Source organism: Urocitellus parryii, chromosome 11 (genome assembly GCF_045843805.1).
Source record: "Urocitellus parryii isolate mUroPar1 chromosome 11, mUroPar1.hap1, whole genome shotgun sequence".
NCBI classification, from domain to species: Eukaryota; Metazoa; Chordata; class Mammalia; order Rodentia; family Sciuridae; genus Urocitellus; species Urocitellus parryii.
The window spans coordinates 121,940,059-121,966,782 of record NC_135541.1 but is presented as its reverse complement, the minus strand read 5'-3'; the positions used below and the strand labels follow the sequence as shown (position 1 = coordinate 121,966,782).

Here is a 26,724-nt window from a genome sequence, read left to right as displayed (position 1 = left end):
GAAGCCATGACTGAAAGGGAGGGTCCTCCCCTGGAGGAGGCTCACTGATTTGAGGAAATCTTTGTTCTGTAACTGAACACATCTGTTTTCCTCTAGAAATAGGAACGTGGTCATTCAAAAGAGGGAACTGAGAAATTCTACATGTGTCTCAGCTGTAGGAGGAGAGTGGATTTCATGAGTTGCTGAATTTTGCCATAAAAGAAAACATCTTAGCCCAAAAGGATTTCCTCCAGCTAAGGGTCAATGAGCAGAACAGGGAGCCCAGCTCTTTGCTGGATCCTCCTGTGGGTGTCCTGCCTGGCTCCACGTTGGTGACAGACATGTGGAAACCGCGCTCCCATCAGGAAATTGCCAACTCAGAAAAGCACCTCTGCACGCGCTCTCCCTGGGCCCTGCCTGGGGGGACTCAAACCCGGTCTTACTCTTCCCACACACAACTCAGCAACTCACAATGCTTAGAAATTTTGAGTCTTTTGAGTCACAAGAAAAACAGGATTCTTCCTTGTGCCCAATTTTGACATGGCCAAAGGAAAACGGGTTGGCTAGTTTATAGCATGGGGCCTTTGCATTTCTATAGAAAGAATCTGTACTTTTATTAAACTGGCTCTGTGCTGTTACTTAAAGGAGTGATGGCTTTTAAGATCTCTTCTGAAATGGCTTGACAGAATTTAGGGTAGAATCATCCTTCTAAGTTTGTAATAGTATTTTTTTTTTTTTTGTCACTAATGCTTAGGTCTTAGAAAAATGAGAATATGGCAGTTCATAGGTTGTGGGACCAGGCCCGTGGCCTGGGTGTCAGGCGATCTCTAACAATGATGTGTACTCAGAAACAGTGGTTGGGAGAGCAGGCTAACACTGGACCTGCTAAAGACTAGTTTGATACAAAATGTTAATTGAAAGTTACAATATATTTTATAATATAGCAATATATTTCATATTTAAAATAAACTGTTATGCTTTCTCCTATCATTTAAAAAATAGCAAGCAGTACAGAGGCAAGATGCAAATTCATATTGAAGCTCGTCTGATTCAGGATATAAACACTTCAGTCTCTGAGTTTGCCATGGAAATGTCCCCTCCATGAACATCCTGTCATGCTCTCTCGTTGTTCTCTTGTGGCCGCGCAGAATGGAGAGTCTGGGACCCAAATCGAGTTGTTGCGCCGTTAAAAAACGTCTGATGAAGGTCGGTCAGTCCTGGTTGGGATTCAAAAAACGGACATAGCTAGAGAATGTTGTTTATTCCCTGTCCTTCTTCTGAGAACCCAGATATTGGCGGTTCCAATCAGATTTGATTTGTCACTCACTATTGTTTTTTGTTTGTTTTTGGCCAAAAATGTCAGCATCTCTTTGGGATCCTAACTGTACAGGTTGGTATTGGGTTTTGTGCTTTTCCTCCACCAGCTCGGTTGGTCACAACGTCTCTTTTGTTTGTCCAGGCCCAAGATTACAGCTTCCAGAATACAATTCTCAGGTGTGTAAACACTGTCACGGGGGCACTTGGCACCTAGGTATGGAGGTCATCCGTTGAAGATTTGACAATGGTTTTTGTTCAGAGGGAACTCCAGTTCGAGTTTGGGTGTTTCCAGTAATGGTGTAAGACAAAAAGATCACAGTTATATTGTTTCTCTATCTATGTGTATCTATATACCCTTGCACTGAGTACTCTTAAATAAGCTGTGGTCTACCTCAATGTAAATCTACGCATGACTCGCCTGACAGGAGTTAAGTGTTCATTTCTATTCACGCAGCCTGGCACGTGCTTCCCACTACCCCAGGCAGAAAGTTAACGTAGCTCCCCTGGTCAGGCTCCTTTCCTAGTGGTACAGTGATCTCATTCCCAAAACGTTGACTCTGGCGGCAGTGGGGAAGGAAGGAAGGGCTAGTGTCCCCGGGCGTCCTCAAGCCCGCAGACTGCAGGGGAAGCCACTGATTGCTGTCTAAGGTACTGAAATCAAACACCGAGGAATCAACAGGGACAGCCCGATGACCACGAATGGATCCTTAATCTGCTTCTAGCGACCTTCAGGGAAGTAGAATGACTGTGTAAAACTGGAGACAAATTTTAGGATTTAAATTCAGTGATTTTTTTAAAAAAGAATAGCAACCTACTGGTAGTGCAATGACTTCATTAGTGTCTCGGCTGGGTTTTTATGACGGATGGTAGTAGCAAAATCCTTGGTTCTGAGATGAAACACTGATTCTGATTTGGGGTGCACTGTCTATCAAGTGACAATCTGGAGGAGGCGGGGGGGGGGTGGATTCTGAAACTAGGCGCTATTTCTCCCTGCCAGTTTCACTACTTATTTGCTATGTAATAATTACTTTTTGGTAAGTATTGACTACATTCAAATACAACATCAAAGTGGGGACTAGCTAGAGCCAGGCTGGGTTGTTGTCGATGACCATCATGGTTTCATTGTTTTCCTCTATTGAATGCTTTGTACTTAGCAATAGTAACTATTGTCTTCATTGTAAGTACAGAGAAACTGAGGTATGAAGTGGTTATATTAGTTGGCCAAAGATGTGGAACCAGTCTTAAGTTTTTATTTATTCTGATTTTTGTATCACTAGTTTTCTTCTTTTTCATGATTTATTCACAAGGAAATTATGGAAAATTTAAGGGGGAAATCCCCAATATATTAAAACCATCATTTCTTTAATGCTACTCCTTCTCGACCTTTAATAATAAAACTATTTGCACTGAGCCCTTTAGAGCTGGCCTGCATGTACATTTTCCACATCTCCTCATTTACAAGGTTATGATGCCCCTGGTCCTCACGGGTGTCAGGCCACCAGTGGTGACTCAGGGCTGTACCCCTCTTGCTCTTTTGGATTATATTAAGCATTTCTAGAGATATGATGGCATGAAGTGACATATTATGAAGATGGCAAGAATGGTTACTGATGATGATCACAGATAGGTGGCCTTTGATCCAAAGGTGCAGGTTTGTATTTGGACTTCAATCTAAGGAGGAGTAAAGCTTCTAGTCTGGTATAATTCACCAACTGATGCTATGTCCTGAAATTCCACTGAGATTAGTGGTCTTAAAGTATCACAGTACATCCCTGACTTTTCAGTACACGAAGCTATAATATGGCTTAAGCGATGAGGGGGTGGCTCTGTATTTCTAATTCAAGTGTCTAGATACTCTGGGGATTATTAGGATGCTTTTACCTGCCACTGCATTATTGGAAAGATGGTAGCAGGGGCTCTGCCACTGGGTCAGCCTTCCAGAAGGGGGCGGAATTTGATGGGTTCTGTACTGGACTGAGGTTTCTGTGATGATTAGTTTTTACATGTAGCCCATTCTTGAGCAGATAATTAAACCTCTTCCAGGACCAAAACTTGAGAATCAGGTACAAGAAGGCATGACATTATAATTTACCGGTCCCCTTCCCCCATCTGACTGTGTGGCTGAGGTGCCTCGGAATCAGCAAAAAGATGTAGGAGGAAAATCCGGGTGAGCTACACCCAGGATAATGAACACCTAGGTCTTCAAGGGTTGATTGTACTTGCAGCAGAATCGTAACTTCCCCACATAAAGCTGAAGCACTAGTACAGAGAAGTCACATCCCATTTGCCATTAAGGGATCAACATGCAGATTCACTTTTTTTTTTTTTAAAGAGTATCTTTTGCCAAAGATAAAATTCACCCTAGCTATTGCACTACCAATAGGTCAAGTCATGCTACCAATGCCCACGTGTCTCTACGATGCCCGTGGCTCCTGCTACTGGAAATAACTCCAACCACTTCCTCGACTACCATGGCTCACTTCATCTTCAGGGTTGACCCAGCAAGAGCATCGATAATGGATTTAAAAAGAATTATCCACAGCCTGTGATAATTCAGATAAATGACAGTCTGCACACACTTTGGGGCAAGAGGGGTGGCAGTGAATTCTGTAAGTCATTTATGTGAAATGAAGACTAAATCTCTCTGTGTGCACACACCCATGTGCACGTGCACACACCACACACACACCCACACACAGAGCACAGAGTTATAGTGGGAGGGAAGGGTAAGCAGGAATCCATAGTTGATGGCTGTAGTCTAAATGATTGGGACCGGCACCCTTAAGTTGAACTGTCAGTGGTCTGCACTCTGTGAAGCAGAATTAGTGCCACAAATAAACTGTGTGGCTATTTCATCTGTTTATACATCTGCTTATATATTTGGTGGAACTGTCACTGAAAATAGGAGCACCATTCTTGGAACAAAAGGAAAAGAAAAAAAAAAAAGAGGTGGGAGTCTTCCAGATAATCAATAGTTAAAAGAACAAGTGGAAAATATAAAAAGCCAATAGCAGGTGTAGCATCTCCAGTATGCAAAACAACCCATGAAAATTCTCAAGATAAACCTTTAAGAAGACAGATCATTTAAACAACAGCAGTGGCCTGAGGTTTAACTCAGTGGCAGAGCATTTGCTTAGAATGTGTGAGGCTCTGGGTTGCCTCCCCAGCACTGGGGGAAAAGGTAGCAATAGCAAGACCCAAAAGAAGAAGGTTAGCAAGAGCCCAGATCTTCCTGAAAGAGTAGCCTTCGTTCTAGAATTTTCTACCTTGCTGTCTAGTGATTCCCTCATCCTTAGAAGACCAGGCCCAGTGCTGTAGAAGAAAAATCTACTACCAGGAGCCATGATGCACACCTGTGGTCCCAGTGACTCCAGAGGTGGAGACAGGAAGATCACAAATGCAAAGCCAGTCTCAGCAACTTAGCAAGGCCTTGTCTCAAAAAATAAAAAGGGCTGAGATTGTAGCTCAAGGTAGAGTACCCCTGGGTTCAATCCCCAATCCAAAATAAAAATGAAAAGAAAAATTTGCACAACAAAGCTCGGCCTTATGAATGGAGACGACTTGTGACAAAGCCCGACCACAAATGATAACCCTCTATGCAGGTAACACCCTTTTGTTTGACCCTAAACAGATGAAATATTCCATACAGTATCATTAGTTTCCCACAAGTAGAAGTCAAGGACCTCAGAATGAGGAAAATGATGAGTAACATGACACAAATACTGTGTATGGTCAGATTATGGAGAAATGAAAGAAAAAAATTCAGTTCCTGTCACTACACTGCATCTTGATGTTTCTAGAGTCTCTTGGAATTTGTGATGGATTGAAATTGTTTTTGCACTGAGATTTAACATGGCACAATATGCATAGGCTTCTGACAAATCTCTTCTTCTTACCTTACCCACAAGATTCCCTAAAGACTCCCTTTGTTCTCACAATATTTCATTTTGAGGTGACTTCAGGTCAGGTAGAAGGGACCATGTGGGCCACTCTCTACCCTTCCCCTCCCAGCTCAGCAGCTCAAAGGTGAGGTGCTTGACCCTTTGCATTTCTAATGTCAGGGGCTGGAAACATGCTGCTGGGTGAATACAGCTCAGCAAATCTCCAGACAATACTTCTGTCCACCAAGATGCCATGGGGTTGCATCTGTCGGTGCATTGTGCAAACACATGCATAATCCTCTGGACCCCTCCCTCACATACGTACAGGTGTGTAGTCCATCAGAACAGCTTGTTTGGATGTAAGAAGGAAGCCCTGCAAAAGCTGTTATTTTTAGAAGCCTGCTTACCCCTCCAGAATGCCAACAGTTTTGGCTTGGCATCCACTTCAAATCATGCATGGTGCGTATCCAGGGCAAAGCAACCTGCACTGAGTTGGAAGGGACCTGTGTCTTCAGAGGAGCCTAGGATGTGGCCAACACAACCTAACTACGGGGGCTGAATATACCCTGTGTTCATATTCAAACCCACTCAGCTCACATTAAGAGAGTGCCTACTGTGCGCAGGGGACAATATCAGGTCCCTTTGTATTTGGGTGAAGTTCAAACAAGAAAGGACTTGGACTGAATGTGGGTTGTGGGAAATTGTGTGTGTGTGTGTGTGTGTGTGTGTGTACGCACACGTGCAAACATCCAGGCTTATATAGGTATTTATGTTAGATGGAAAAATCTAGCTTTTAATTTGTGTGTGTGTGTGTGTGTGTGTGTGTGTGTGCAGTTCTCACTATTCACCTTTTTTCAGTCTAAACTAGATATGTCTGTTTTGGCAAGTTGTGGGCAGCTCTCTTACTTTTTGTCACCCAAGGCTTTCTAGATGGAAGGAGAGAGGCACGCTCGAGGTCCCCACGAGGGACCCCTCCCCCAGCCTGCCCCACCCCTCTCCCAGGCCCCTCTCTGGCCTGGCTTCGGGGTGGCTGCTCCGCGCACCTGCCCCGCCCACCCCCACGTGAAGACCTGAGATGGAGCGTGGATTCTGTTCTCCACCAACTCTGCAGCCAGGGCCCCGCCAGAGGCGTCGCTTCCTGTCCTCTCCTCGTCCCGCTCCCAAGTAGAGGCACCTAAACAGAGATTAGATTTCTGGTTTCAAGGCATTTCGAACCAAGCGCGAGTGGGCCGAGTCAGCCATGAGCTCCGTCTCTTCTTTCCGCTCCCTGGTCTCCGAGTTCCGCGATGGCAAAGCGACCAGGACAGAGTGGATTTGCATCTTAAGACCTAGGGGTAACGCTTCCGGAGAGGGGAGTTTTATTTAGCAACTGCTTGAACTTGTGTACGGGGTCGGGAAGGAGGTGGAGCTGACCCCGATCGGGCTGTCGGAGAGCGGGGCCCCGTGCGTGGTGCCCACGGCCACGCTGACGCCCCGGGCCTCCAGGATGGCCGTCAGGAGCTGCTGCTGCTGCTGGCGCAGGGTGTCTGCGATGAGCAGGGGCAGGGAGTTGAAGCTGGCCGTGAGGTGCTCCAGCTTACTCTCCAGGCTGCCGATCTGCTTCTCCAGGTCCTCGCTGCGGTCGTTGAGCTCCGTGATCAAGTCATACATGACATTCTGCATCTGTGCGGAGAGAGAACCAGAGACGGAGATGGCCGTGGGCACCGAGGAACGGCCATGGGACCAGGGAGACGCCCGCACCTTGCAGCAGGACTGCACCCCAGCCGTCTCTGACGTGGCCAAGGAAGGAGAGACCGGTTCCTTCCAGCCGATGGGAAGGCTGGGGTGGGCACATTTGTTCCCTATTACTACAGTAATGAGCATTGATTGATTGTGTGTGTGTGTGTGTGTGTGTGTGTGTGTGTGTGTCCCTGTACTGGGGAGCTGGGGATTGAACCCAGAGGTGCTCTACCACTGAGCTACATCCCCAGATCTTTTCATTTCCTATTTTGAGATAGGGTCTCACCAAGTGGTCCAGGCTGGGCAGCAAACTGGAGATCTTTCTGCCTCAGCTTCCAGATTTCCTGGGATTACAGATGTGCACCTCTGTGCCCAGCAGCTAATTATAAATTTTTAATAGAAAATACGTGCGAAGGAAAAGAAATAGCACTTTTCTTCCCCCTTATACGGAGTGCACCTCTAAACTGTCCCCATATTCTTACTGAGACCCACGCTCTCAGCTTCTGTGGCTGCTGGCATTTAATGACTAAAGAGAAGACGCAGAAGTGGAAACGGCTGTTGTCATAGTTTTACGATTAGCAGGCCAGGGTTCAAGTGCAAGAATGAAGCTCAGGAACACGGCAACCTCTGGCCACTTAACCTCTCTCAACCTTGGTTTCCTTATAAAAGGAGCCACCGTCTGAGGGCTGGCCCTTCCCCAGCCAGCCCAGGAGGGGACACAAAGACCCAGTCAGTGCTGCCTGTTTGGGGACGTCCCTGAAGGGCCTTTCCACCTGGGTACTGCTCCCCAGTAGCCCTTCTGCACCCAAGACTGTCTCACAGTGTTCCAAGGACCCCACCAGTTACCAGCGTTCCTTCCCCAGCTATCCCGTGGCCCCATGTTAATCTAGTCTACGTGACAGCCATATTTCATTCTGCAAATAACAAATGCTGTCCTGGCTCTGGACATCCGACTTGGGAGCAAGATTCCCAAGAGTCTTCACACTTCCAGGTGTTCAGGAATAAGGTTCCTGTGGCAGCCGTGGCAGATGGCCAGGCTGGCAGTGTCACCCCTCCCACAATCCCCCTCCCCCAGGAGTCCAGGCTCTTTGGGATTCTGGTGACCTGCCAGTGATGCCCGGATCCTATTTCACCTTTTGTGTCTGGTTACTCCAGAAGGATGTAGAAACCACTGGTGCCCCCAGGGGCCCAAGGAGTAGGAAACAAGAGGAGAGAAAAACAGAGGAGTTAAAGAAGGTGGCATACAATGATGAGCCAGAGACGAGTGGGGAGAGGGGATTGGAAATGCGGTGAACCCTTGCCAGCTGGAGTTTGCCAGGCTGCACAGGGAGGAGCTGCCCTTGGTGGCATGAAGACAGCTTTTCTCTCAGTTAGCGATGCCCCTGCCAGAGCAGGACACTGTATCCCTGTCGCCCTCAGAGGAAAGGGTGACTTTAGAAGTGAAAATACTTCCCCCATTAATTCACATTCACAGAACCTTCTCAGTGAGCATTTTCTTCCCAGAATATACAAACTGCCGATGCCTGTGACCGCTGGGGCGCCTGATGAGCTCTGGACTCACAGTCCAAGCCCCTGGGTTTCAGCCCCAGCCCGGGCACCCTGCCTGACCTTGGGACAGCTGCTTTGTTTCTTAGATCCTGGTTTCCTCATCTACATTCAGAATCCGCACTACACTACCGTTTGCAAAACCTTTAGAGTTTACACAGCATTTTTACAGGTATTATCTTATTTGATCACCTGAGCTTCAGATGGTAGGAATGATTTTTACATTTCAATGGAAGAAATTAAAGCAATCGGGTAAAGAGTCCAGGCCCTCCTGGCGCTGTGTGCTTATAAGGTAGCTATTCAATATAGGAAATGAGATTTGGAGGCCGCGCAGCCCATCTTTAATCTAGGGAGGCCTGAAGGGCAGGGCTGTGAAGGTGGTGAGTCGGGGGATGGGGGTGAAGCATAAAGAAAGAAAGGGGAGTCCGCACAGCATCAGATTGCCCTCCCCTGTTCCGTTGCTTGGTGACAGGATGCCAAGGCAAACACGGGCCAATGTGAAATATGCTAAGCTGCTGCCAGGACCTTGGGCATCTCCTGGGAGGAAAAGACAAAGACTGGCTGGATGTCGATCCACCTCCTCCCCAGGCCTTCTGGGCATCCCCACCACACACCACACACACACACACACACACACACACACCGTGGCTCTGCAGATTCTCCCCTTAACTCTTTCCTGAGGGCTCTCTTTTCCAGGTAACTTGCTCTCCAGGTTTTGAATTCATGAGAGCATCTTTCTAACTCACTGGGGTTTGTGCTTCACACAGTCTGCTCGTGGGCCCCATCCCTCTGTAGGGTGGCTGTAGATGGCACTGCAGAAAGGCAGGCTTCGAAGCGGGTTTACCTAATATTCCTGGAGGAGATCAGTCACAGTGTGTCCTTCCAGGTAAGAGGCGAGTTGGGTGACATTGCTGCTCCCAGAAGGAACGTCCTGGGGCATCTCACTGGACTATTCCTGAAGCTCACAGAGTAGGCTGGCCTGACCTGATCCTCCTCCTGACCACAGCTGATGGGTGGAAGGTGAGCACATGACTCCAACTGGCCAATCGGCATCTCTTCTGAGAATTCAGACTTAAGACAAATAGGAGGCTACTTAATCTTTACCTGTGGCTAAAACTATAACTCAGACTGTCTGAATTGGTGGCCTGCTGTAGTCTGCCATGGAGGTAGGAGGTGGAATGGGAGAGAGAGACAGAATTGAAAGAGACACTTGAATAGATAGAGTCAAGAGATGGTATTGGGCTGAGGTGTAGTTCAGTTGGTAGAGTGCTTGCCTAGCACGCACAAGGCCCTGGGTTCGATCCCCAGCACACACACACACACACACACACACACACACACACACACAGATGGCATAAGGAGATGCTCTCCAAGAGCTTCCCAGGTGTGGTTCTAGGCAGTTCCTCTCTGACCACATGCCTGCTTTGAGGTTCTGCCTAGATTGAGGTTCTTATATCCTTAGAGTAAATTCTTCCAGTTTTCAACTTAGTTTCAATGGGTTTGGTTTCTAATATTTGAACCCAAAGTACTTTAAAAAAATTTTTTTTAGTTGTAGATGAACACAATATCTTTATTTTTATTTGTTTATTTTTATGTGATTCTGAGGATCAAACCCAGGGCCTCATGCGTGTGAGGCAAGCCCTCTACCACTGAGTTACAATCCTAACCCTAGAACCCAAGAGTATTAACCAACACATCCCCCTGGGCTGGGGGTGCGGTTCTCTCCTGCACATCACTGTTCTGTTCTCTTCCTCCCCATACCCAGCCTCTCAGGAATCCCCCACTCCACCTGAACACCACCCCCGAGGTCCGCAGCCCTGGCGACTTCTCCCCAGCTGTGCCAAGTCACTTACTCTCTGATTGAAGCCCTCACAGGCTCAGGAGGTCTTTTCTTTGGCCCGATCCCTCTATTGAACAAGGTGTCTGCCCGTGGCCCAACAACCAGTCATTTATGATTGCTCCCCCTTTAAAAAAGGTGGTTAATTTGCCCAAGGGAGTCTCTCTTGCTCTCCCAGGGAATGTGTTCCATTATGCTAATTGACATCTGCTGGAATGTTCTGCCAGCCTGGCCCTGGGCGGTACCCTTGGTATATAATTCCTATCAGAAGGCAATGGGAGGGGGGTTAGAGGGACCCGTCTACAATGGTGCATGCTCCCAGCTCTGCCCACGTGGGGCCTTGCTTTCTCTACTTTGGTGAAATGCAAGAGGGAGCTTCTTCCCGGTATTTACAGCAGTTCAGTGTCTGAAACATGGAACGGCAATGTGATATCAAGCCTTAAGGCCTTGAGCTCTCAAAAGAGGGCTCTCTTTTTTGGGAGGGAATCTTTATATTCACTGTTGATTGCATCTTGGGAAATAGAGAAATGTACCACCAATTTGGGGCAAGAAAAACGGGACTGTAAAGATTGGAAGATGCAGGGAAATGAGTCCCCGATAATAACAGAAAGCTGGAAAGGTCTTAGGTGTGACCCAGGCCATGACACCTCTTTGATTCCCGTTAACATGTTTTGCCCCCGGGTGACCTGAAGTCTTTCTTAGGAGCCCCTCAACGGCAGAAAAGACTTGGCAGGTCAGCTGATTAGACAAACCTGAGCCATTTAAGAAACAGACACCAAGCTTTAAAAGTCAAGGTGACTGGGTGCCGGGGCACGTGCCTGAAATCGCAGTGGCTCAGGGGGCTGAGGCAGGAGATAGAAAAGTTCAAAGCCAGCCTCAGCCACTTAGCAAGACCCTATCTCAGAATAATGTATAAAAAGGGCTGGGAATATGGCTTGGTGGGTAAGTGCCCCTGGGTTTTAAGCCCTGGTCCAAAAACAAGCAAACAAAAACCCCTACAGGTGGGCGGCAAATGTCCAAAACTTAAATCTTGCTTATTTTGTAACCAAAGAGGAATATCTGTGGCTTTTCTGTCCTGCGCTGTGGACTTTGGACATGGCCAGGTCTTCCCAGACGCACCTGAGAAGTCTAAATGCCAGCAACTTGGAGCTCCAGGATGTCTCTGGACTCCGCCACTCACCTTGGACAGGTCCACCAGGGTGTTGGCCTGGTCACTCAGCTTCCTCTGCTCCATCTTGACGCTCCTCAGTCTGTGGGGGGAGAGTCGGACAGAAAAACGTTTCAAGTTCATGTCAAGGTTTAGCCTCGCTGGTGGATTCCACGGCTCTGTCATCTCATCTGAGTCATTTCATCTGAGCATGGGGACCTTGAGCATGGGGAACTGCCATAGAATCAAAGGGTTGTCAGGTCCCCAGCAAGGAAAACCCCTGTCTCCGTGACCTGAGTTTTCTGGCCATTTCCAGATCATTCCTGTGCTTGTAAGCCCTGGCTGATGCTGTGTTTTTCACTCTGAATGCCCGCTTCTCAACAATGCACTGTGTGTGTGTGTGTGTGTGTGTGAGAGAGAGAGAGAGAGAGAGAGAGAGGGAGTGCGACTTTTGCTCCTTCACCCTCCCCGCAGCCTGCCCACTGCCTGGCAGCAGCAGTAAATGAACAGACGCCTGGTTGGAGCCAGTCCCCACTCGGGTGCTGGTGGAATGGAACAGACGGGTGTCTCGTGTGCCTCCGAGGTAGGAGAGGATGCCAGCGGAGCCGCGGGTCCCCCAACCCCCCGTGGGAGCATCTGAGGGCGGAGCTGCCCTGGACTCACTGGTGGATGGCTTGGAGGAACTTCCTCTGGTGCTTCCTGACTTTGGCGTGGTCAATCTTCTTGAGCAGCTTGGTGTGTTTATAGATCAGCCACGTTTCCCGAAGGACGTTGGCTGCGGCATTCTTGATCTGAAGCAAAAGAAACAAAACAGGCTGCTATCAGGTTCCTTTTCCTAGGTTCACGTAATGTGTTTTCCCGTCGGTTGCCATCGTGGGCCTCCTAAGAAAACAATTCCGCCGCGATCTATTTTCTTAATCAAGACCAGGGAACTCTGAGAAAATAAAGTGATTAAAATTAGTCTCTGATTAACCCTGAACTGGACACAGTAGGCTGTCGCTTGCAGTTGAGAGGTGTTCCTTTCTTCCTTCTTGATGGTTTCAGTGCGGCCTCTCAACTGCTGCTGCTGCTGCGGCTATATTCAGGCAGCCCAGCCGGGGCGAGACCTGGAGGCCCGGGGACCTCCGAATGGACAAGTATGTGCCATCGTTGACCTGGCGGGCACAGGGCCACATCCAACCTGAGATTCCCATAGAGTGTGGGAGGCACATTTCTTGGGTTTAGAGAATAAACAGCTTTCCTAGCGGCTGGAGATTTAGAAAGGCCTCCTTGAGGAACTGCCCCCCCACCCACTGGAGCTGGAGGTATCAAGAAGCCCACCGCTCCCTTTCCTAAGCGGCCCAAACCGTTGACACGGCCATCTCACATGTAAATGTCATTGGCGGAAAACGGGGAGAATGTCAAAGCCGCCTCTGAAGTCAGTGAAGATCTTAGGTGTGAAGCAGGGCCCTGCAGTCACACGTCTCCACGCAGGACGCTGTCAGCCGTTGACATGGAAACCACCGACATCACCCGGCTCACGGCGGAACGGAGACATATCAATGGCATCCAGATGGCAAGGGACAAAGTTTTAATCCAAACACAGACACGTCTTCAGCAATTAGTAACGAGAGCCAGAGGAAGCAACCCTTATTAAGCACGAGCTACACAGATTCTTGATTAACCGTCTCCCATTGCTGTCAGCCATGCCAACGGGGCATGGGGCCACGGGCCCGGGGCCCTGAAGCAAGGAGGCCAGTCTCAAGAAACCGGGGGACCAGCCAGCCAGGATCTTCATAAAATCGGAGACCACAGTCCCGCTGCTTCAGCCTGACACCGACAGATGGGACGTTGTTAAACGCCGGGACGTGTGGGGAGGCCTCCAGGACACGGGGCTGCAGCCTGATGGCTTCCGTGTGTGCGAGCTGCAGAATTTATGACTGAGGCTGGGCTCTGTTTTTCATTGGCGCTGAGGCGGTGTTTTTAAAAGAACAGCTAAGTCTTCTCAGAAATGTCTGAGGGACATAAATATTGCTTTTTTTCCATTCAGTGAAATCCACGTGGAAATGGTTCTAAATGGTTCAATTGCCCACCTCTGGTGCCTTCTTGCCCGAGAGAGAACAGGTGATGGTGAGCAGAGGCCACGGACAGTGGGTGTCCAGGGAAAGAGGGGAGGCAGGGACAGGGTGGTCTCTGGGGCTCTGTTCAGGCTGGAGTGGACAGTGGACTTCTGGGAGAAGAGGTGGCACTGGAGAGGGGTCTTTCCCCCGGCAGAGCCCACATTACTGCTGATCTCTTGGGGGGACAGGGGGCATGGTACGACTTGATGCGTGATTTCTTAGTTTCCATGGGTTCTTGGCCTCGAAGGAAAGTCTCAAAGGACAAAACCCTGCCACAGGAATATTACTCAGCCATAAAGAAGAACAAAATTATGGCATCTGCCGGTAAATGGATGGCACTGGAGACGATCATGCTAGTGAAATAAGCCAATTCCCAAAACCCAAAGGCTGAATGTTCTCTCTGATATGAAGATGCTGACTCACATTGGGAAGGAGGTGGGGAGGTTCACCGGAATAGACAGGGGAAGCAGGGAAATAGGAGGGGGATGAGAAAGACAGTAGCATGAATCAGACATCACTTTCCTGTGTTCATATATGAACACACGACCACATCACGTACAGCTCTACATCATCACAACCCCAAGAATGGGACGTTCTACTCCAGGTACGTATGATATGTTAGAATACACTCTACTGTCATGAACAGCTAAAACGAACAAATAAAAAACATTCTTAAAAAAAAACAAACACTTGCACTTTACAAGGAAGCAGACTCCAGAGACTCAAGTTGCCCCTTGGAACACTGACAGAGCCGCAGAATGTCAGGGTTGACAGGCCTCTGACATCGGTCTGCTGGGTCAGTGTGGAACATTTGAAATGGGGAAAATCTGCAGGTTCCATCAATTATTAGGCAATTTAGAAGCAAATGCCTAATTATCCATAAGATGAGAAGAAGACGTCCTTACCTTAAGGGCCATTAAGAGGCCCCAACGAGGCTGTGCTGCTGGTGCCAGTGTGGCCGAGGACACCATTAATGTCTGAGTACTTCCTGTGCATAAACTCACTGCTTTCACCACCACCCTGTCTGGCAGGGACTAATATCATCCCCACTTTATAGATAAAGACACTGATGCCACCCAGCACTGTGGTGCATGCCTTAATCCCAACGGCTCGGGAGGCTGAGGCAGGAGGATCACAAGTGGGAGGCCAGTCTCAACAACTTAGAAAAGCCCTAAGCTACTTAGAGCCTATCTCACAATTTTTAAAGAAGTGTGGGGGGCTGGGGGTGTAGCTCAGTAGTAAAGCTCCCCTGGGTTCAATCCCCAGTACAAAAAAAAAAAAAAAGGTCTAAAACCATGTATGATATGACAAATGGAGTCAATGTGGAATCTCTAAAGTGCCAAACTGGTATTAGTTATCATCCAACCCAACCGGCCCACCCCACCCAGGAAGAAACTGTTTCGGAGATGGGATGTGAGGCCGGAATCACACAACTAGCTCATGGCCAAGTCAAAACAAGAACCAGGTCCAAGAGACGCATAAGGTTTTCCTGTGTTCTGAAGGAAGACCTGACTGGGTCGCATCATTACACAAAAGAAATGATTTCCTGCTTCCCAGGATCAAGGAATTGGAAAGGACACTAGTTTGTTTTTTGTTTAATCTAATCATTGTGACCCTCACTTAGCAACACAGCACAACATGGAGTCTGGGTCCTGCACTTAACTTCAGCCCAAATGCAAGACATTGCAGCTGAGAAGCAACCACATCATCTTTATGGGTTTGAATGGGAGGCCCCTGCCTATTCAGGAAAGTGGTGTTAAATGCAAGCCTTTGTGCTGGCTGAAATTAATTGCCAGCAAACAGCCTGGCACAAATCTAAGGAGATCAATATTTGTCAGAGAAAAAGAAATAGGCTTTTAACTGCACTCTGCTTTCCCAGGTAGGCAGCAGATGCTGCTGTGACCAGGTCTCCCTCTCTCCAAGTCACCTGACTGATGGCTCAGAGCATCAGCTGGGTGTAGAGCAGATAAGGGCGTGTGCCCCTCCTGGGACATGCTGAGCCTCCGAGGGGCTCTGTACACCCTTCCCTGATGGCAGCTTGGGTACCCTGGGGGCTCTCATAGTGGACAGGGACTCCAGACCCCAAAGATGCTCCCAGGATGCAGGGAGCATGGCGGGAGGGAGCACGGGGCTCGAGATGAAGCAGCAAACTGGCTGGGATTGTTTCAGGCTGGCCATGATGGGACGGGTTGGGATGGGTTTAAGGGGAGGACCCTCCGTGCTTCGAAAGCCATCTATGTGGCTTCCAACCCCCAAACACATAGGCTGTATTCTTTGAGCCCATAAATTCTCTACCCCACAAAATCGATGCTTTCATTCTGATGGGGGATGGCTTCATGAGCTACATACTGCAGGAAGAACCCTCTGATTAGTGGGCCTGGGTGAGAAAATTGTCCAACTAAGGTCTTGCAAATTGACAGCGACAGCTAACATTTACTGAGCACTTCTATGTGCCAGGCTCTGCTCTCTGCACTGTTTCATTGACCCCCCGAAAAACTCCACAAGTAGCTGAGCTGATTGCTCTACCTTGGATCCATTGCTGAACTCTCTGGAACTCACTTTCCTAATTCATTCCCTCAAGGAACACTGAATAAGCAGCCACAGAGGGCCAGGCACTGTTCTAGGTGGTGAGAATACTGCTATGTGTCTCTGTCAGGGAGTAGACAGAATGCAATTTGTAACATAGTATCAGATTATAAAGGCTTCAGTGGGCCAGGAGCTGGAGTGTTGCAAGTGCTATTGGTCTGAGAAATGGGTTTGTTTCGATTCAATGAGAACATAATTACAACACTGAGCACCGAGCCTGGCTACAGTGCTCCTCAGTCCATGGCTGCTTTATCATACTCTCCCTCCAATACACGTCAACTTCTTTCCCTCTGGTCTCCCCGGCCCCTAACAAAAGAAATACAACAGAATGCACGTCTGTTTCCTGAGCTCTTGGCCACACCCTTCCAAGTCAAGGGATTTCTTGGGCCACCTGTCTGCCAAGGTGACCTGCCACTTGGACCCAGAGGGGCTGTGGGTTGCAGGAAGAACACACGGAGCAGAAGGACCAGGGGGGTCAAAGGAGCCCCCTTCTTGGGCACCCCATGTCCTTGGCAGCCAGAGAGCGCCCTGGGAGAGTAATTCCAAGGGCCCCACTGGTGGACCCACAGGAAGAAACCACTAGTGTGTCCATCATGGGGCCAGGAACTTCCCAGGGAAGAACATTCTACACAGGTTGGACCCAAGCAAACTGAGCAGCGGTCACCATGGCTCTGAGAGCGCCTGCAGGGAGCCCGTCTCCACACCCGTGACTGGGGGTGTCCGTTACACACAGGACTGGAAAGGGGGGCCTCTCCCTCCTTCCCATCTGCTGGGCCCACTGTTCCCTCCTCGTCACCCCCAGATTTCCTGCTGCTTCCCGAGGCTGCCCTCTCTTTCATTCCCTGCTTATACCTCCTCTCCTTCCTCCCCACCTTGCATTCCACACTCTTGCCTCCCCGGGAGGGAGAGGGCTCCACCTGACTGACAGGAACCTGGAGGGAGGGGGAGAGGCAGGGAGGAGATATACTTCTGTGGTTCAGAGTTGGAGTTTGAAGCTCTCCCCATGGCAACCTGGTAATGAACGGTGGGTGATTTCATAACCTGTTAATACTGCTGAGGTGCTCAGCTAGCTGCAGTCAAAGCGGTTTTTCTCTCCACCAGGCCGGGGACCCCAACCACCACATGACTGTCCTGGAAAGCCTGTGGGTTCTGCCTGGAGAGCTGTTGCCCTCTGGAGAATAAACTGGATCGGAGACAGGCCCCAGCTTGCTGCACAGGGCTGAGGTGTCCCTCTCCCCTCTCCCTGTCTGGAACTGAGTGTTCTCATCTGGGTTGGCCCCGATCATCCCCAAGGATCCTTCCAACTCCACCACACAGTGTTTTTGCAACTGCTGTCAAAGATACACCGTGCCCCATCTGTCCGGGACAGAACCTTGGTGGGAGATGAAGTTTGCAATCCTCTTTGAGAAGAATTAGCCTCCCTGATAACTGTTTAATTGATTAACTAGTGAATTTTAAAGCCATAAAGAGAATCTAGGCATAGGCCAACCAGCTGTGGGTTGTCCATCGAGGGTGCATGAGCCAGACTTCCCACATCTGGTATAACAATGATGACCAATGTTTAGTCCTAAAAAGAGTAAATCTTTGAATTAGCCTGCTGAAAAATTTTTTTTTCTAGCAAGACTATGGTAAACATCTAACAGGGACTGTAATTAAAGTTTTCTTTATCACCATTAGGCAGATACTAGGGGGCTGTGAAATGTGTTTGGGGGTAGTGGTGTGTTCAGAGCTCCAGCACAGCCTGAGATCCACAGGGAAGCAAAGTGCAGGAGAGCTGTGGTAAAGGGGGCTCAACTGGGAGAAGGTAGTGAGCTCTCGTGAGAGTACAAGACTGGAAAGACGGTGGATTTAAGGACCGGGGCAGAGCCCTGGAGGCCACTGTGCAGGAGCAGCTATGGCAAGGTCGAATCAGACTTGGAAACTGTTCAGTCCTCTGCTGGGGCTCGGGGCCCAGAGAAGTCAGAGCTGGCTCAGGGTCTTCAGGTCTGGACCCTGGAGGGATCGCTATGTCATTAGCTGAGCAGGGAGTTGGTGGGAGGACTAGGTTTAGGGAAGTCCTAAGTTTGGTTTTACTCACTGATTTTGTGGAGGTGTACGTGGATAAGGTCTCTAGGGCAAAGGAACCCTTCAGCAAGGATAAGGACAGGGATCCTGAACCAGTCCTGCACACCGTGGGGTAGGTCCACCCAGGGGTCTGAGTGGAGAGTAGCAGCAGATACACAGGAATCTCCCTTCCATGACACCTGTAGAGCCAAGAGTGTCCGTGGCAGCCCACCCTGCCGTGTTCTCTGAGGGCAGTCAGTCACCAGAAGTTAAGTACAAGGGCAAGGACTTCCTCTTACCCATCCTGGTGTACCCTGAGACACCAAGAGAGCCCACCAGGAAGTGACCTCTGTGATGTGTGTTAATTACACAAAACCAAGATGGCGGCATGGAGGAGCCAGAGCGGGAGAACAGATGGGGCTCCAGGACCTCCACAGTCTCCCTGTGTGTCATCTGCTTACATATCACCTGGAACCCAGAGGTTAGCGTTCGTGGTAATTATAGAATAGCTGGCGGTGACGCTGCTCAGTGTGGGAAGAGCTGATGGCATTCAATACAGAAATGACGTTGCCACCAGGCTCGATGAGTTATACCAGGGAAGGAAGAGAAAGGCCATGGGGGCAGGAAAACCAGAAACGAGTCCTTCCCCTGTGCCCCAGGACCTCCTCGCATCCCCATCAGCAAACCAGTGAAAACGGCGCCACTCTAATGGCAGACGTGAGGATGAATTAACAGAAGAGAAATGAGGGCACCGTTATGACTCATCAATAATCCCTTCTTTTTGCTTAGATGTTTGGAGAATTAAGGTCACATGCACTTTTAAGGGATTTTGCTTTTATCTGTTAAATCTACTAATTGTCCACTCCTAAGAGGTTTGCAATATGTCACTCTCGGCTCCTTCCACCTCAGATCTTTCCCCAAGAACTCACTGAGATCTTACACCGGGGCTGGACCTAGCAACTCTTTGACCCTCGGACCACTCCAGCTGAAGGCAAAGGCCATTTGGAGAGGACCAGAGATAGGCCGGGATCCCCAGGGGAAGCAGGATGGGCTTGTCTAGTTGGCAGCGTGAAGTGAGCTCCAACCCGAGTAGGCCAGGGACCTCAAACCTCCGTTTCAATGAAGGTTATGTGAGAGAACCTTTGGAAGTCCCAGTCCTGCCAGCTTTGAAATTCTCTGCAGGACTCCTCCCTTTTGTGTTGTTTATTTCTCTGGGAAAAGATATTAGCCATTAAAGGGACATTTCAACAGATTCGAGTGTTCTCAGAAAAGTGAAATGTTATTCGATTAAGAAGGGACCTTGCACTCATGGATGAGCAATAAATATTTGAGGATTTGATTTTCAGTCCTACTTTTCAAGAAGCAAGTGGACTTGAAGAGGGTTTTAGAGAATTATTTCTGAAAGATTGAAATTAGCAAGCACAACTCCATCTCCTTCCACAATTATATTGCAGAAAAAAAAAATTTGTTTATTTTCCTGGCATATGAGAGAGCTGGTTTTCCTCGGCTTTATTTTCCTCTAGTGTCTGATTTACTGGGTAAAAAATGGAGAGGACAAAGTAATAACATGAAATACAAAGTATATTCTCGGTTTCAAAAAGCAAACTAGAATATACAGAGAGACTGTTGATGCTCCTTGGTAAATAACTCCTGAGAAGGTCTTGGAGGCAAAAAAGCTCTCTCCCCTCACTCCTGTATGTGGTTTCAATACAGAGAAGTCTCAGGCTAATAGAAGCAAGTGTCTTCGCCTTTAGTTGTTCCAATAACGTTAGAAATTTCCTCAGTCCCAAGCACGCCTCTGACAGTGCACCCCAGCGGGGTGGAGGGAGAGGGACTCGGTGGCAGGGCTCCGTGTGAAACCCAGCATGCCTTACAATGGTGACAGCATCGATGGCCACCATCTTAATGCATCAAAAAAGGTTTTCTTTTGTACATCTGGTAGCTCAGGGCTGTGATGTACCTCGTGACGACCATTTGTATGTCAACAGTTTAGGATATTTGCTTGTCCCTGTTCCTTTTAACATCTGCGGTAGCTTTTCAGAGGATCCAATAAATGTAATCAAAGACCAAACAATCGAACGCCATAAATAATTCTGCCGAGAAACGGGAGAGACCTTGGCAACTGCACCCCTTGCCTTCTGAGAGCCCACTGCTGCTCAGTCACTCTCTCGCTCTCTTTTTGTTCTCCCTTCCTGCCTTTGTCTCTATTTCTAACACGTTTTTTACTGCTTTGCAACATTAATCATTGAATATTTTCTCCAGCTTTCAAAACCTCCAGTTGATGGATGGGCTTGCTCATGGGTCCCTTGCCCTACGGGAGTCCTAACCGAGACAGAGTTACTAGGGCAGCCGAGACCCCAGCGCCGGATTTTGGTTCTCTCTGGTCTCAGGAAGGGGAGCATCTTGCAGGAAATCATCCTCCTGACCTTGGTTCAGGCTGCAGTTCTAAAGAATCTTCCATAAAAGCTGTCATTAAATAAACAGCTCCTGCTGGCTCATTCGGCCTGCTGTTACCCTGCAAGGCTCATTTCTGGCTCTTCTAAATGAGCCTTCCCTTCTCTCACAATTCAGTGGGGTGTCAGATTTTTAGCAGCTAAATGAGCTCCCCGTTTCTGCATATTTTCCGTTTTTCATCCTCCTTAACCACTTTCACAGGGTACAAGTGAGAAACATTATCTGGAAAGCCCAAAAGGGGAAAATTGGATCGTGACGTTCTGATGAACGACATTCAGGAATATGGGCTCTACTGGAACGATCATTCTAAGCGATTCTTTAAAAAACAACAACAACAACAAAAAAAAGGATTCAATGTAGATATGATTTCAATAGAGTTTCAAGATTCTCTACTTCCCTTCCTAATGAGAATCACGAAAATATTTGAGCATCAACAGAAACATCATGCTGGGTGATTTATTTGGCACCATTAGGCCAGGGGGCGGGGACATCATGGTAGGCTATTGATCTAATTATCAGGAAGATGATTTGGTTGCCTGAGCCATACACAGTGATTTAACGGAAGACAGGAGCCCGGTGCGTTCAGACAGTGTGTCCCCTGTGTGGAAGTTGTCTGTCTGCGCCTGGGACCCCCCTCGACACTCCAAAGTGTGGCCCTCCTCCGTACCACGTGACCATCTTCTTTGGAACTGGCTTCCACTTTGGTGATGGAGATCCCCGTGAGGACATGGAGGGGTGACGTCTTACCCGTTTGGTGAGCTGAGTGTCCATCATGAAGTTGTGAACGTGTTTCTCCGCTTTGGTGAGTTCCAGCTTCCGAGCCACCACGGCCACCACCAGAGCAGTGCAGCCCGCACCCTGTGGGAGGACATCAAGAGGACCAGGGGTCATTCAAAAGCAAGGTGCAAGACCCTGCCCACTCGAGCTCTCTGGCTGAACAAGACCGAGCCACCCGTGACGCCCAAACCTGCGGAGCCTTCGTGTCCCCACCAAGAAGGAGTCTGCAGTGCCCCTTGTTTGTCAGCCCTTGGGAGAAGGAGTTTTAGAGAACTAGCCAGTCCTTAATGCTGTATGGGGCTGAGGCTTTGGGGGAATTAGACCAATGGATAGCCAAGAGGTCTCTGGCTAGTTCTGCAGTGCATCGGGAGACAGAGGGTTCAGCACACACTGGCGCTCTTGCCCTCCTGCGTGCCCAGTGGGCCCAGAAGGAGAGAAGACCCTATGGCACAGCACCGGAGCTGAAGGTTTTCCTGAAGACAATCAAATGAAGAGGCCATACAGCTTTCCCAGACTGTCTCCTAGAGGGAACGCGGGTGGGCACTGAATGATCACGTCTGCTCTGCAGCTGAGTCTCTCTACCTGGAGGCAGTGACTCAGCACCAGGCACGGGTTCTTTCTTGCTGTCACCAGGAGGCTCATGAATTCACCATCACGCCGAGGTTTTAAAAACGACCACACGTCTGCCTACAACCAGGGTGTAAGTGACCCTGCGGGAGACCCTTAGGAGTTTCCAGGATAAGGGTCCTCGTCTGCTCAGGTTGGACGAGATCATGGAGGAGCACGGGTGGAGGAGCGGGGTTCCGCTGAGCCACAGAATGGCAGGGCTCGCTTCCTCACTCCCGACCCTCCGGGTGTTCACTTGACCGGGGAAAAAATGAACAGGAGAAAGAAATGGCACATTCCAGCAGGCTCTGGTTGGGATTTTAAATGCTCTTCCCTGTGCTTCTGCGTTGGCCTGCCAGCAGTGGGGGTGGGGGAGAAGATCGTCACCCCGTCCTCTGGCTGGCAGTGGACGTCGGCCCTGTCCTTGGCCAGACAGCACTGTCCTCAGAGACACCGCCTTCTCCTGCATATTGGCATTGCCCTGATCACTTATGTAAAGAGATGATGAGTTTATCAAAGCCAGAATGTGATCCCCTAGATGCCAAATAGTAATCCCAGTTCCCACAGTAAAACACCGAGAGCCCAGTTTAGCAGATTGAGGTCCCTGGATTAAAGAAATCCATCAGTGACATTTTGGTTCATCAGGTCTCATCTAATGAAATATATGAGACATGAACAAGAATTTTTTTGGTGGGGGTGGGGGTACTGGGGGTTGAACCCAGGGGTGCTCGATCACGGAACTACCTGGTTTGGGGGGGTTTTGTTGTGGTGGTAGTTGACATTCTTTTTGAGACAGGGTCTCACTAAATTGCCCAGGCTAGCCTTGAACTTGGGATCTTCTTGCCTCAGCCTCCTGAGTCACTGGGATTGCTGGTGTGCACCATGAGGCCTGGCTAACACGAAGGTTGTTCAAAGGCACTGCACAGAGTTGGGAGGGCTGCCCGTGGGCAGGTCAGCTCCTGCTCTCTCCCGGCTCTCTCTTTCCCTCCATTCCTATGGCTGACAGAGGCTGGCTCCCGTGGCGGGTCAGTGTGGCTGGAGTTGGTGACTGCTCTCCTGCAATGGTTTCCATTAAGACAATCGAGTGTTTCTTGGTGCCCTGGGTAGCCCACTTTGGAGCACAGCAAAGTGAAAAGCTCTGAGTCTGTGTGAACTTTCCTTTCCTCCTTTGTTCAGGGACGGCTGAGTTTCCTTGGCATCTGTGACTCGCAGGAGACTGTGCCCAATTTTCAGAGGCTAGGGACAGTTGGGCAGCCTGGTCTGGAGCTGTCATCAGTTTAGCCAGGCCTCCAAAAGCAAAAAATAGCTTAAAAGAAGATGTCCTACGGGGAGGATGTGTGTTCCCTCTCCCCTCAACCAGACCCGGTGTCATGTCTTGCCTTTATGTGGAGTTCCAAAAGCACTTGGGGCCAAAAGCCCCAAAGGAGGGATATATCCTCGTGTTAAAAATGGAACATCCGCCGGAGAGGGCTCTCCCCAGGCTCTGTTCTCCTTCGTCTCCCTGAGTCCACACTAAATTTCACTTCAATCATCCCTGAAAGCTTGGGTACAAGACCCAAAGAAGAGTATCCCTACTTACCCTGCCACCTCGGGAAGGTCATCAAACAAGCATCCACCATCTCTAATTCCCAGGGTCTCTGGGAGCGCTCTGTGGTCCCCTTGTATTTGGACTATGTGGTTGAATACCAGGGGCTCCTGAGAAGCCAAAGGGTCTTACCTAAAGAATCATCTGTCCCAAACGAGAAAGACGAATTTCTGCCTGGAGGCCGATTTATCTCAACTTAAAAGATGCCAAGACTTTCTCGAGGACATTTCTCTGTAGGATAATGCCTTCTTGATCCCTAATCTCAACTAGAATCAATAGCCATGAACGCTGGTGATTTTATTTCTCTTTTAGCTGAACCAGTGTTTGGATGTAATGAAGGAGGTCACCGAGCATGACGGCAAACGTGATCGTTCCCACCAAGAGTCAACCTTGTAAAGACGGAGTCGGCGGCCAGCCGTCTCCAGGAAGTGAGTGGTGGGCAGAGTCACGGGACCCAGGTGAGTGGTCCTCTCTGGGTGACGGTGGAGGGACAGAAGACGGAGAGAGGGAGGAGAAGAGAGGAGAAAGGAAGGGAAGGAGCCGAGGGAAGGGAGGAGGGTGCAAGGAGAGATGGAGACTAAGACTGGAAATGAGTCCTGCCGCCTTCTAACAGCAAAGGTCGGAAGATGGAGGGAGGCAGGGCTGGTGGGCGTGAGAAAGGACGGAGCAAGGAGCCAAGACTTGAAGCAGAACTGAAGGGCCCGTTCGGACTTTTTAGAGGAAATAAAGACAGTGCCCCAGGACCCACTCCTCCCCCAGTCTAAGGGTCACCTACCACCTTTTGACTTCCATGAGCTTATCCATCTGACAGGGCCCTGCCAGCCACCTGGGAATGAGACATGGCTGCGAGGCAGCTTGGCTTTACGAGATGAACAGCCCAGGGCCTGGTGAGTGGTAGCACGTGAGAGCTCCTGCTGCCCTACTGTGCACAGAATGAACAGAGTGGGCATGTGCGGAGAGGACGGGGTGGGGCAGGAGGTGAGAAGTTGCTGGCCCGGCTTCCATGGGGTCCGACTGGGGGACAAATCCATGACCCAGTCGTCTGCCTTCAGATGTGCCAAGTCTTGGGTCACAGGTGACATCGACTGGATTCCCTGAGTCTGTTGGGCCCGACTGCAATTCCCACGGTGGGGGTGGAGAGGGCCCACTACCCAGATAGAACTTTCCACAGTACATGGGTGAGCAGGGGACACAGAGAGAGAGAGAGGGGACAGAGGGTGTCTGGCAGGGACGACGGGCCGAGGTCATTGATGGATTCGGACCCAGATCTGGAGCCTGACTCCTCTCTGCCAGTCCTCCTCCTGTTTCTTGTTCCCAAGAGACATTCCCAGCTGGAAAATCTTAAAAGCTGGAAGAACAAGCATCCCAAGGGAGAAGTATGCAGCGTTCTCAACGAAAAGAAGCACAAAATAAAATAAAACATAAATGAAAGTGACAAACGGAGGAGGGAAGCCGGGAGGATTTACAGTTGGATTCTGTTGCTGCAACAGATTCCGCGTAACAACTAAAATAACATCCACCGGCTTGAAACCAAGGTGTTTCGGCAGAGGCGCATCCAAAGCTGACATTAAGCAGATGTCTCCCTGAGCCCTTTTGGTTCTCCTCCCCAAGTGACTCAGTGGGTGCTACCTTCCATTTCATCACGCTCTCCTGTGGAGCTCAGAGACAGCTCTCCTGAGCCCTCGGGGGAAGCTCAGCATCCCCAAGGGCACCCTGGGAGCGTCCGTCTATTTGTTCTTAATCAGGAAGGGTCCACGGAGGGCGTCCGGCTCTAGGAAGTGGCTCTACTGAAACAAAGTAACCACCCAGCAGATCTGGGGGTCCTACGGTCTCCCAAGAGGCCTGCAGAACCGAAAGACCCAAGGTGGTTGTCCTTTCCTCTACTGGCACTGAACACTGACCGACTGCCCTCTCCGGCACTGTCCCTCGTCCTGGAGATTCTATACAGAAAGGCGCTGGACCTCAACGTAGCCTCCTTTGTGGGTGAACAGTCGAGAGCGCATCAGGTCTGTGCCAGCCATGTCAAGTTGTCCAGACAATTATACACCCTGCCTAATGGCTGATAATTACACCGCGACGGGGTTTGCCAAGAGAAAACAATGATTAAGACCATTTACAGCCTGCACACACAAATCCTCCAGTTTCCTTCCCGAGCAGGCCGTGCCTTGGCCTCTGTGGTCTCCATGGCAACCAAACAGGAAACCCTACCTCTAGTCAAGGCCCTGGCGATAAGAAACCAGAGATACACATCCTGTTGGGGGAAGGGGTCCTCGGCAAGGCCAACCCCTCCGAGGAGTGACTCAGCGGGAAAGTCGCGTTGGATGGGAAAAAGCCCCCAGGGAGCCCCTGATTTTAATCTGGGTAAAAGCATTTGACAAGGAGCTGGGTCCAGTGACACATGCTCACGGAGCAGCTCCTGGGGAGGTTGAGGCAGGCAGATCGCGGGTTTGAGGCCGACCTTAGCATCAGAGTGAAACCCTGACTCAAAAAATAAAAGGGCTGGAGGTAGAGCTCCGGGGCAGGGCACCCCTGGGTTCAAGGCCCCTGCAAAACCAAAACGAAACAGGAAAACCCTGAGGATGAGCAGGGAAGGCCTCCCTCGGTCTGCATTCGGGACTCATCCATGCAGCGGGCTTTGTCAAGAAAGAGAGGACGAAAGGCCCGTGTTTTTAATTTGGGAGGTAGGTGGGGGTTCCTCCACCTGTTAGTTCTTTCCACTTTGACCCCACCTCAATCCCCAAGGAACAGACATTTCCTTCCAAGGAATGCAATGGACCCAGGCAGAGATAGAAGGTTCTGGAAGACAGAGCAGTCCACTGTGGACCACTTGCCAAGGAGAGGCAGACTTAGGCCAAAGGGTCCCGAGTCGTCCTCGGCTCTTTGTCAGAACAGAAGACAGGAGCCAGGGACATGGCCTGGGTCAGTTCCATGCCGAGAGTGAGAATGGCTGGTATTTAAAAATAATAGAGGCTCCCCGCAGCTCCGTCCAGCTATGAGCAGCCTGGCTCTGAGCGGCCCTTCCAGAGAGCGGGTCTGAGGCACAAAGCCCACGCCCCAGGAGCAGGGCTCAGGAGAGCTTTGGCCTTCAGGTGGCATTTCATTCCTTTCTGGAAGGAAGAAGCTTCCCTGGTTTCCTGGTGACCCTTGGC

At 49.7% G+C, this 26,724-nt stretch overlaps 1 protein-coding gene across 2 annotated transcripts in view; it reads right to left on the bottom strand.

Annotated features, from left to right (window-relative positions):
• Positions 1-1,560: 1,560 nt before the first annotated feature.
• Kcnn3 (potassium calcium-activated channel subfamily N member 3) overlaps positions 1,561-26,724 on the bottom strand; it is a 153,266-nt gene continuing 128,102 nt past the window's right edge. For both annotated transcript variants that reach the window (XM_026404893.2, XM_077803644.1), the window contains exons 5-10: positions 21,355-21,465; positions 12,089-12,216; positions 11,459-11,528; positions 6,591-6,839; positions 6,248-6,351; positions 1,561-2,051 (exon numbers count right to left, since the gene is read on the bottom strand). In XM_026404893.2, the coding sequence (XP_026260678.1) occupies positions 2,015-2,051; positions 6,248-6,351; positions 6,591-6,839; positions 11,459-11,528; positions 12,089-12,216; positions 21,355-21,465 (699 nt within the window). In that variant the 3' untranslated portion in view covers positions 1,561-2,014. The remainder of the gene's footprint in view (positions 2,052-6,247; positions 6,352-6,590; positions 6,840-11,458; positions 11,529-12,088; positions 12,217-21,354; positions 21,466-26,724) is intronic.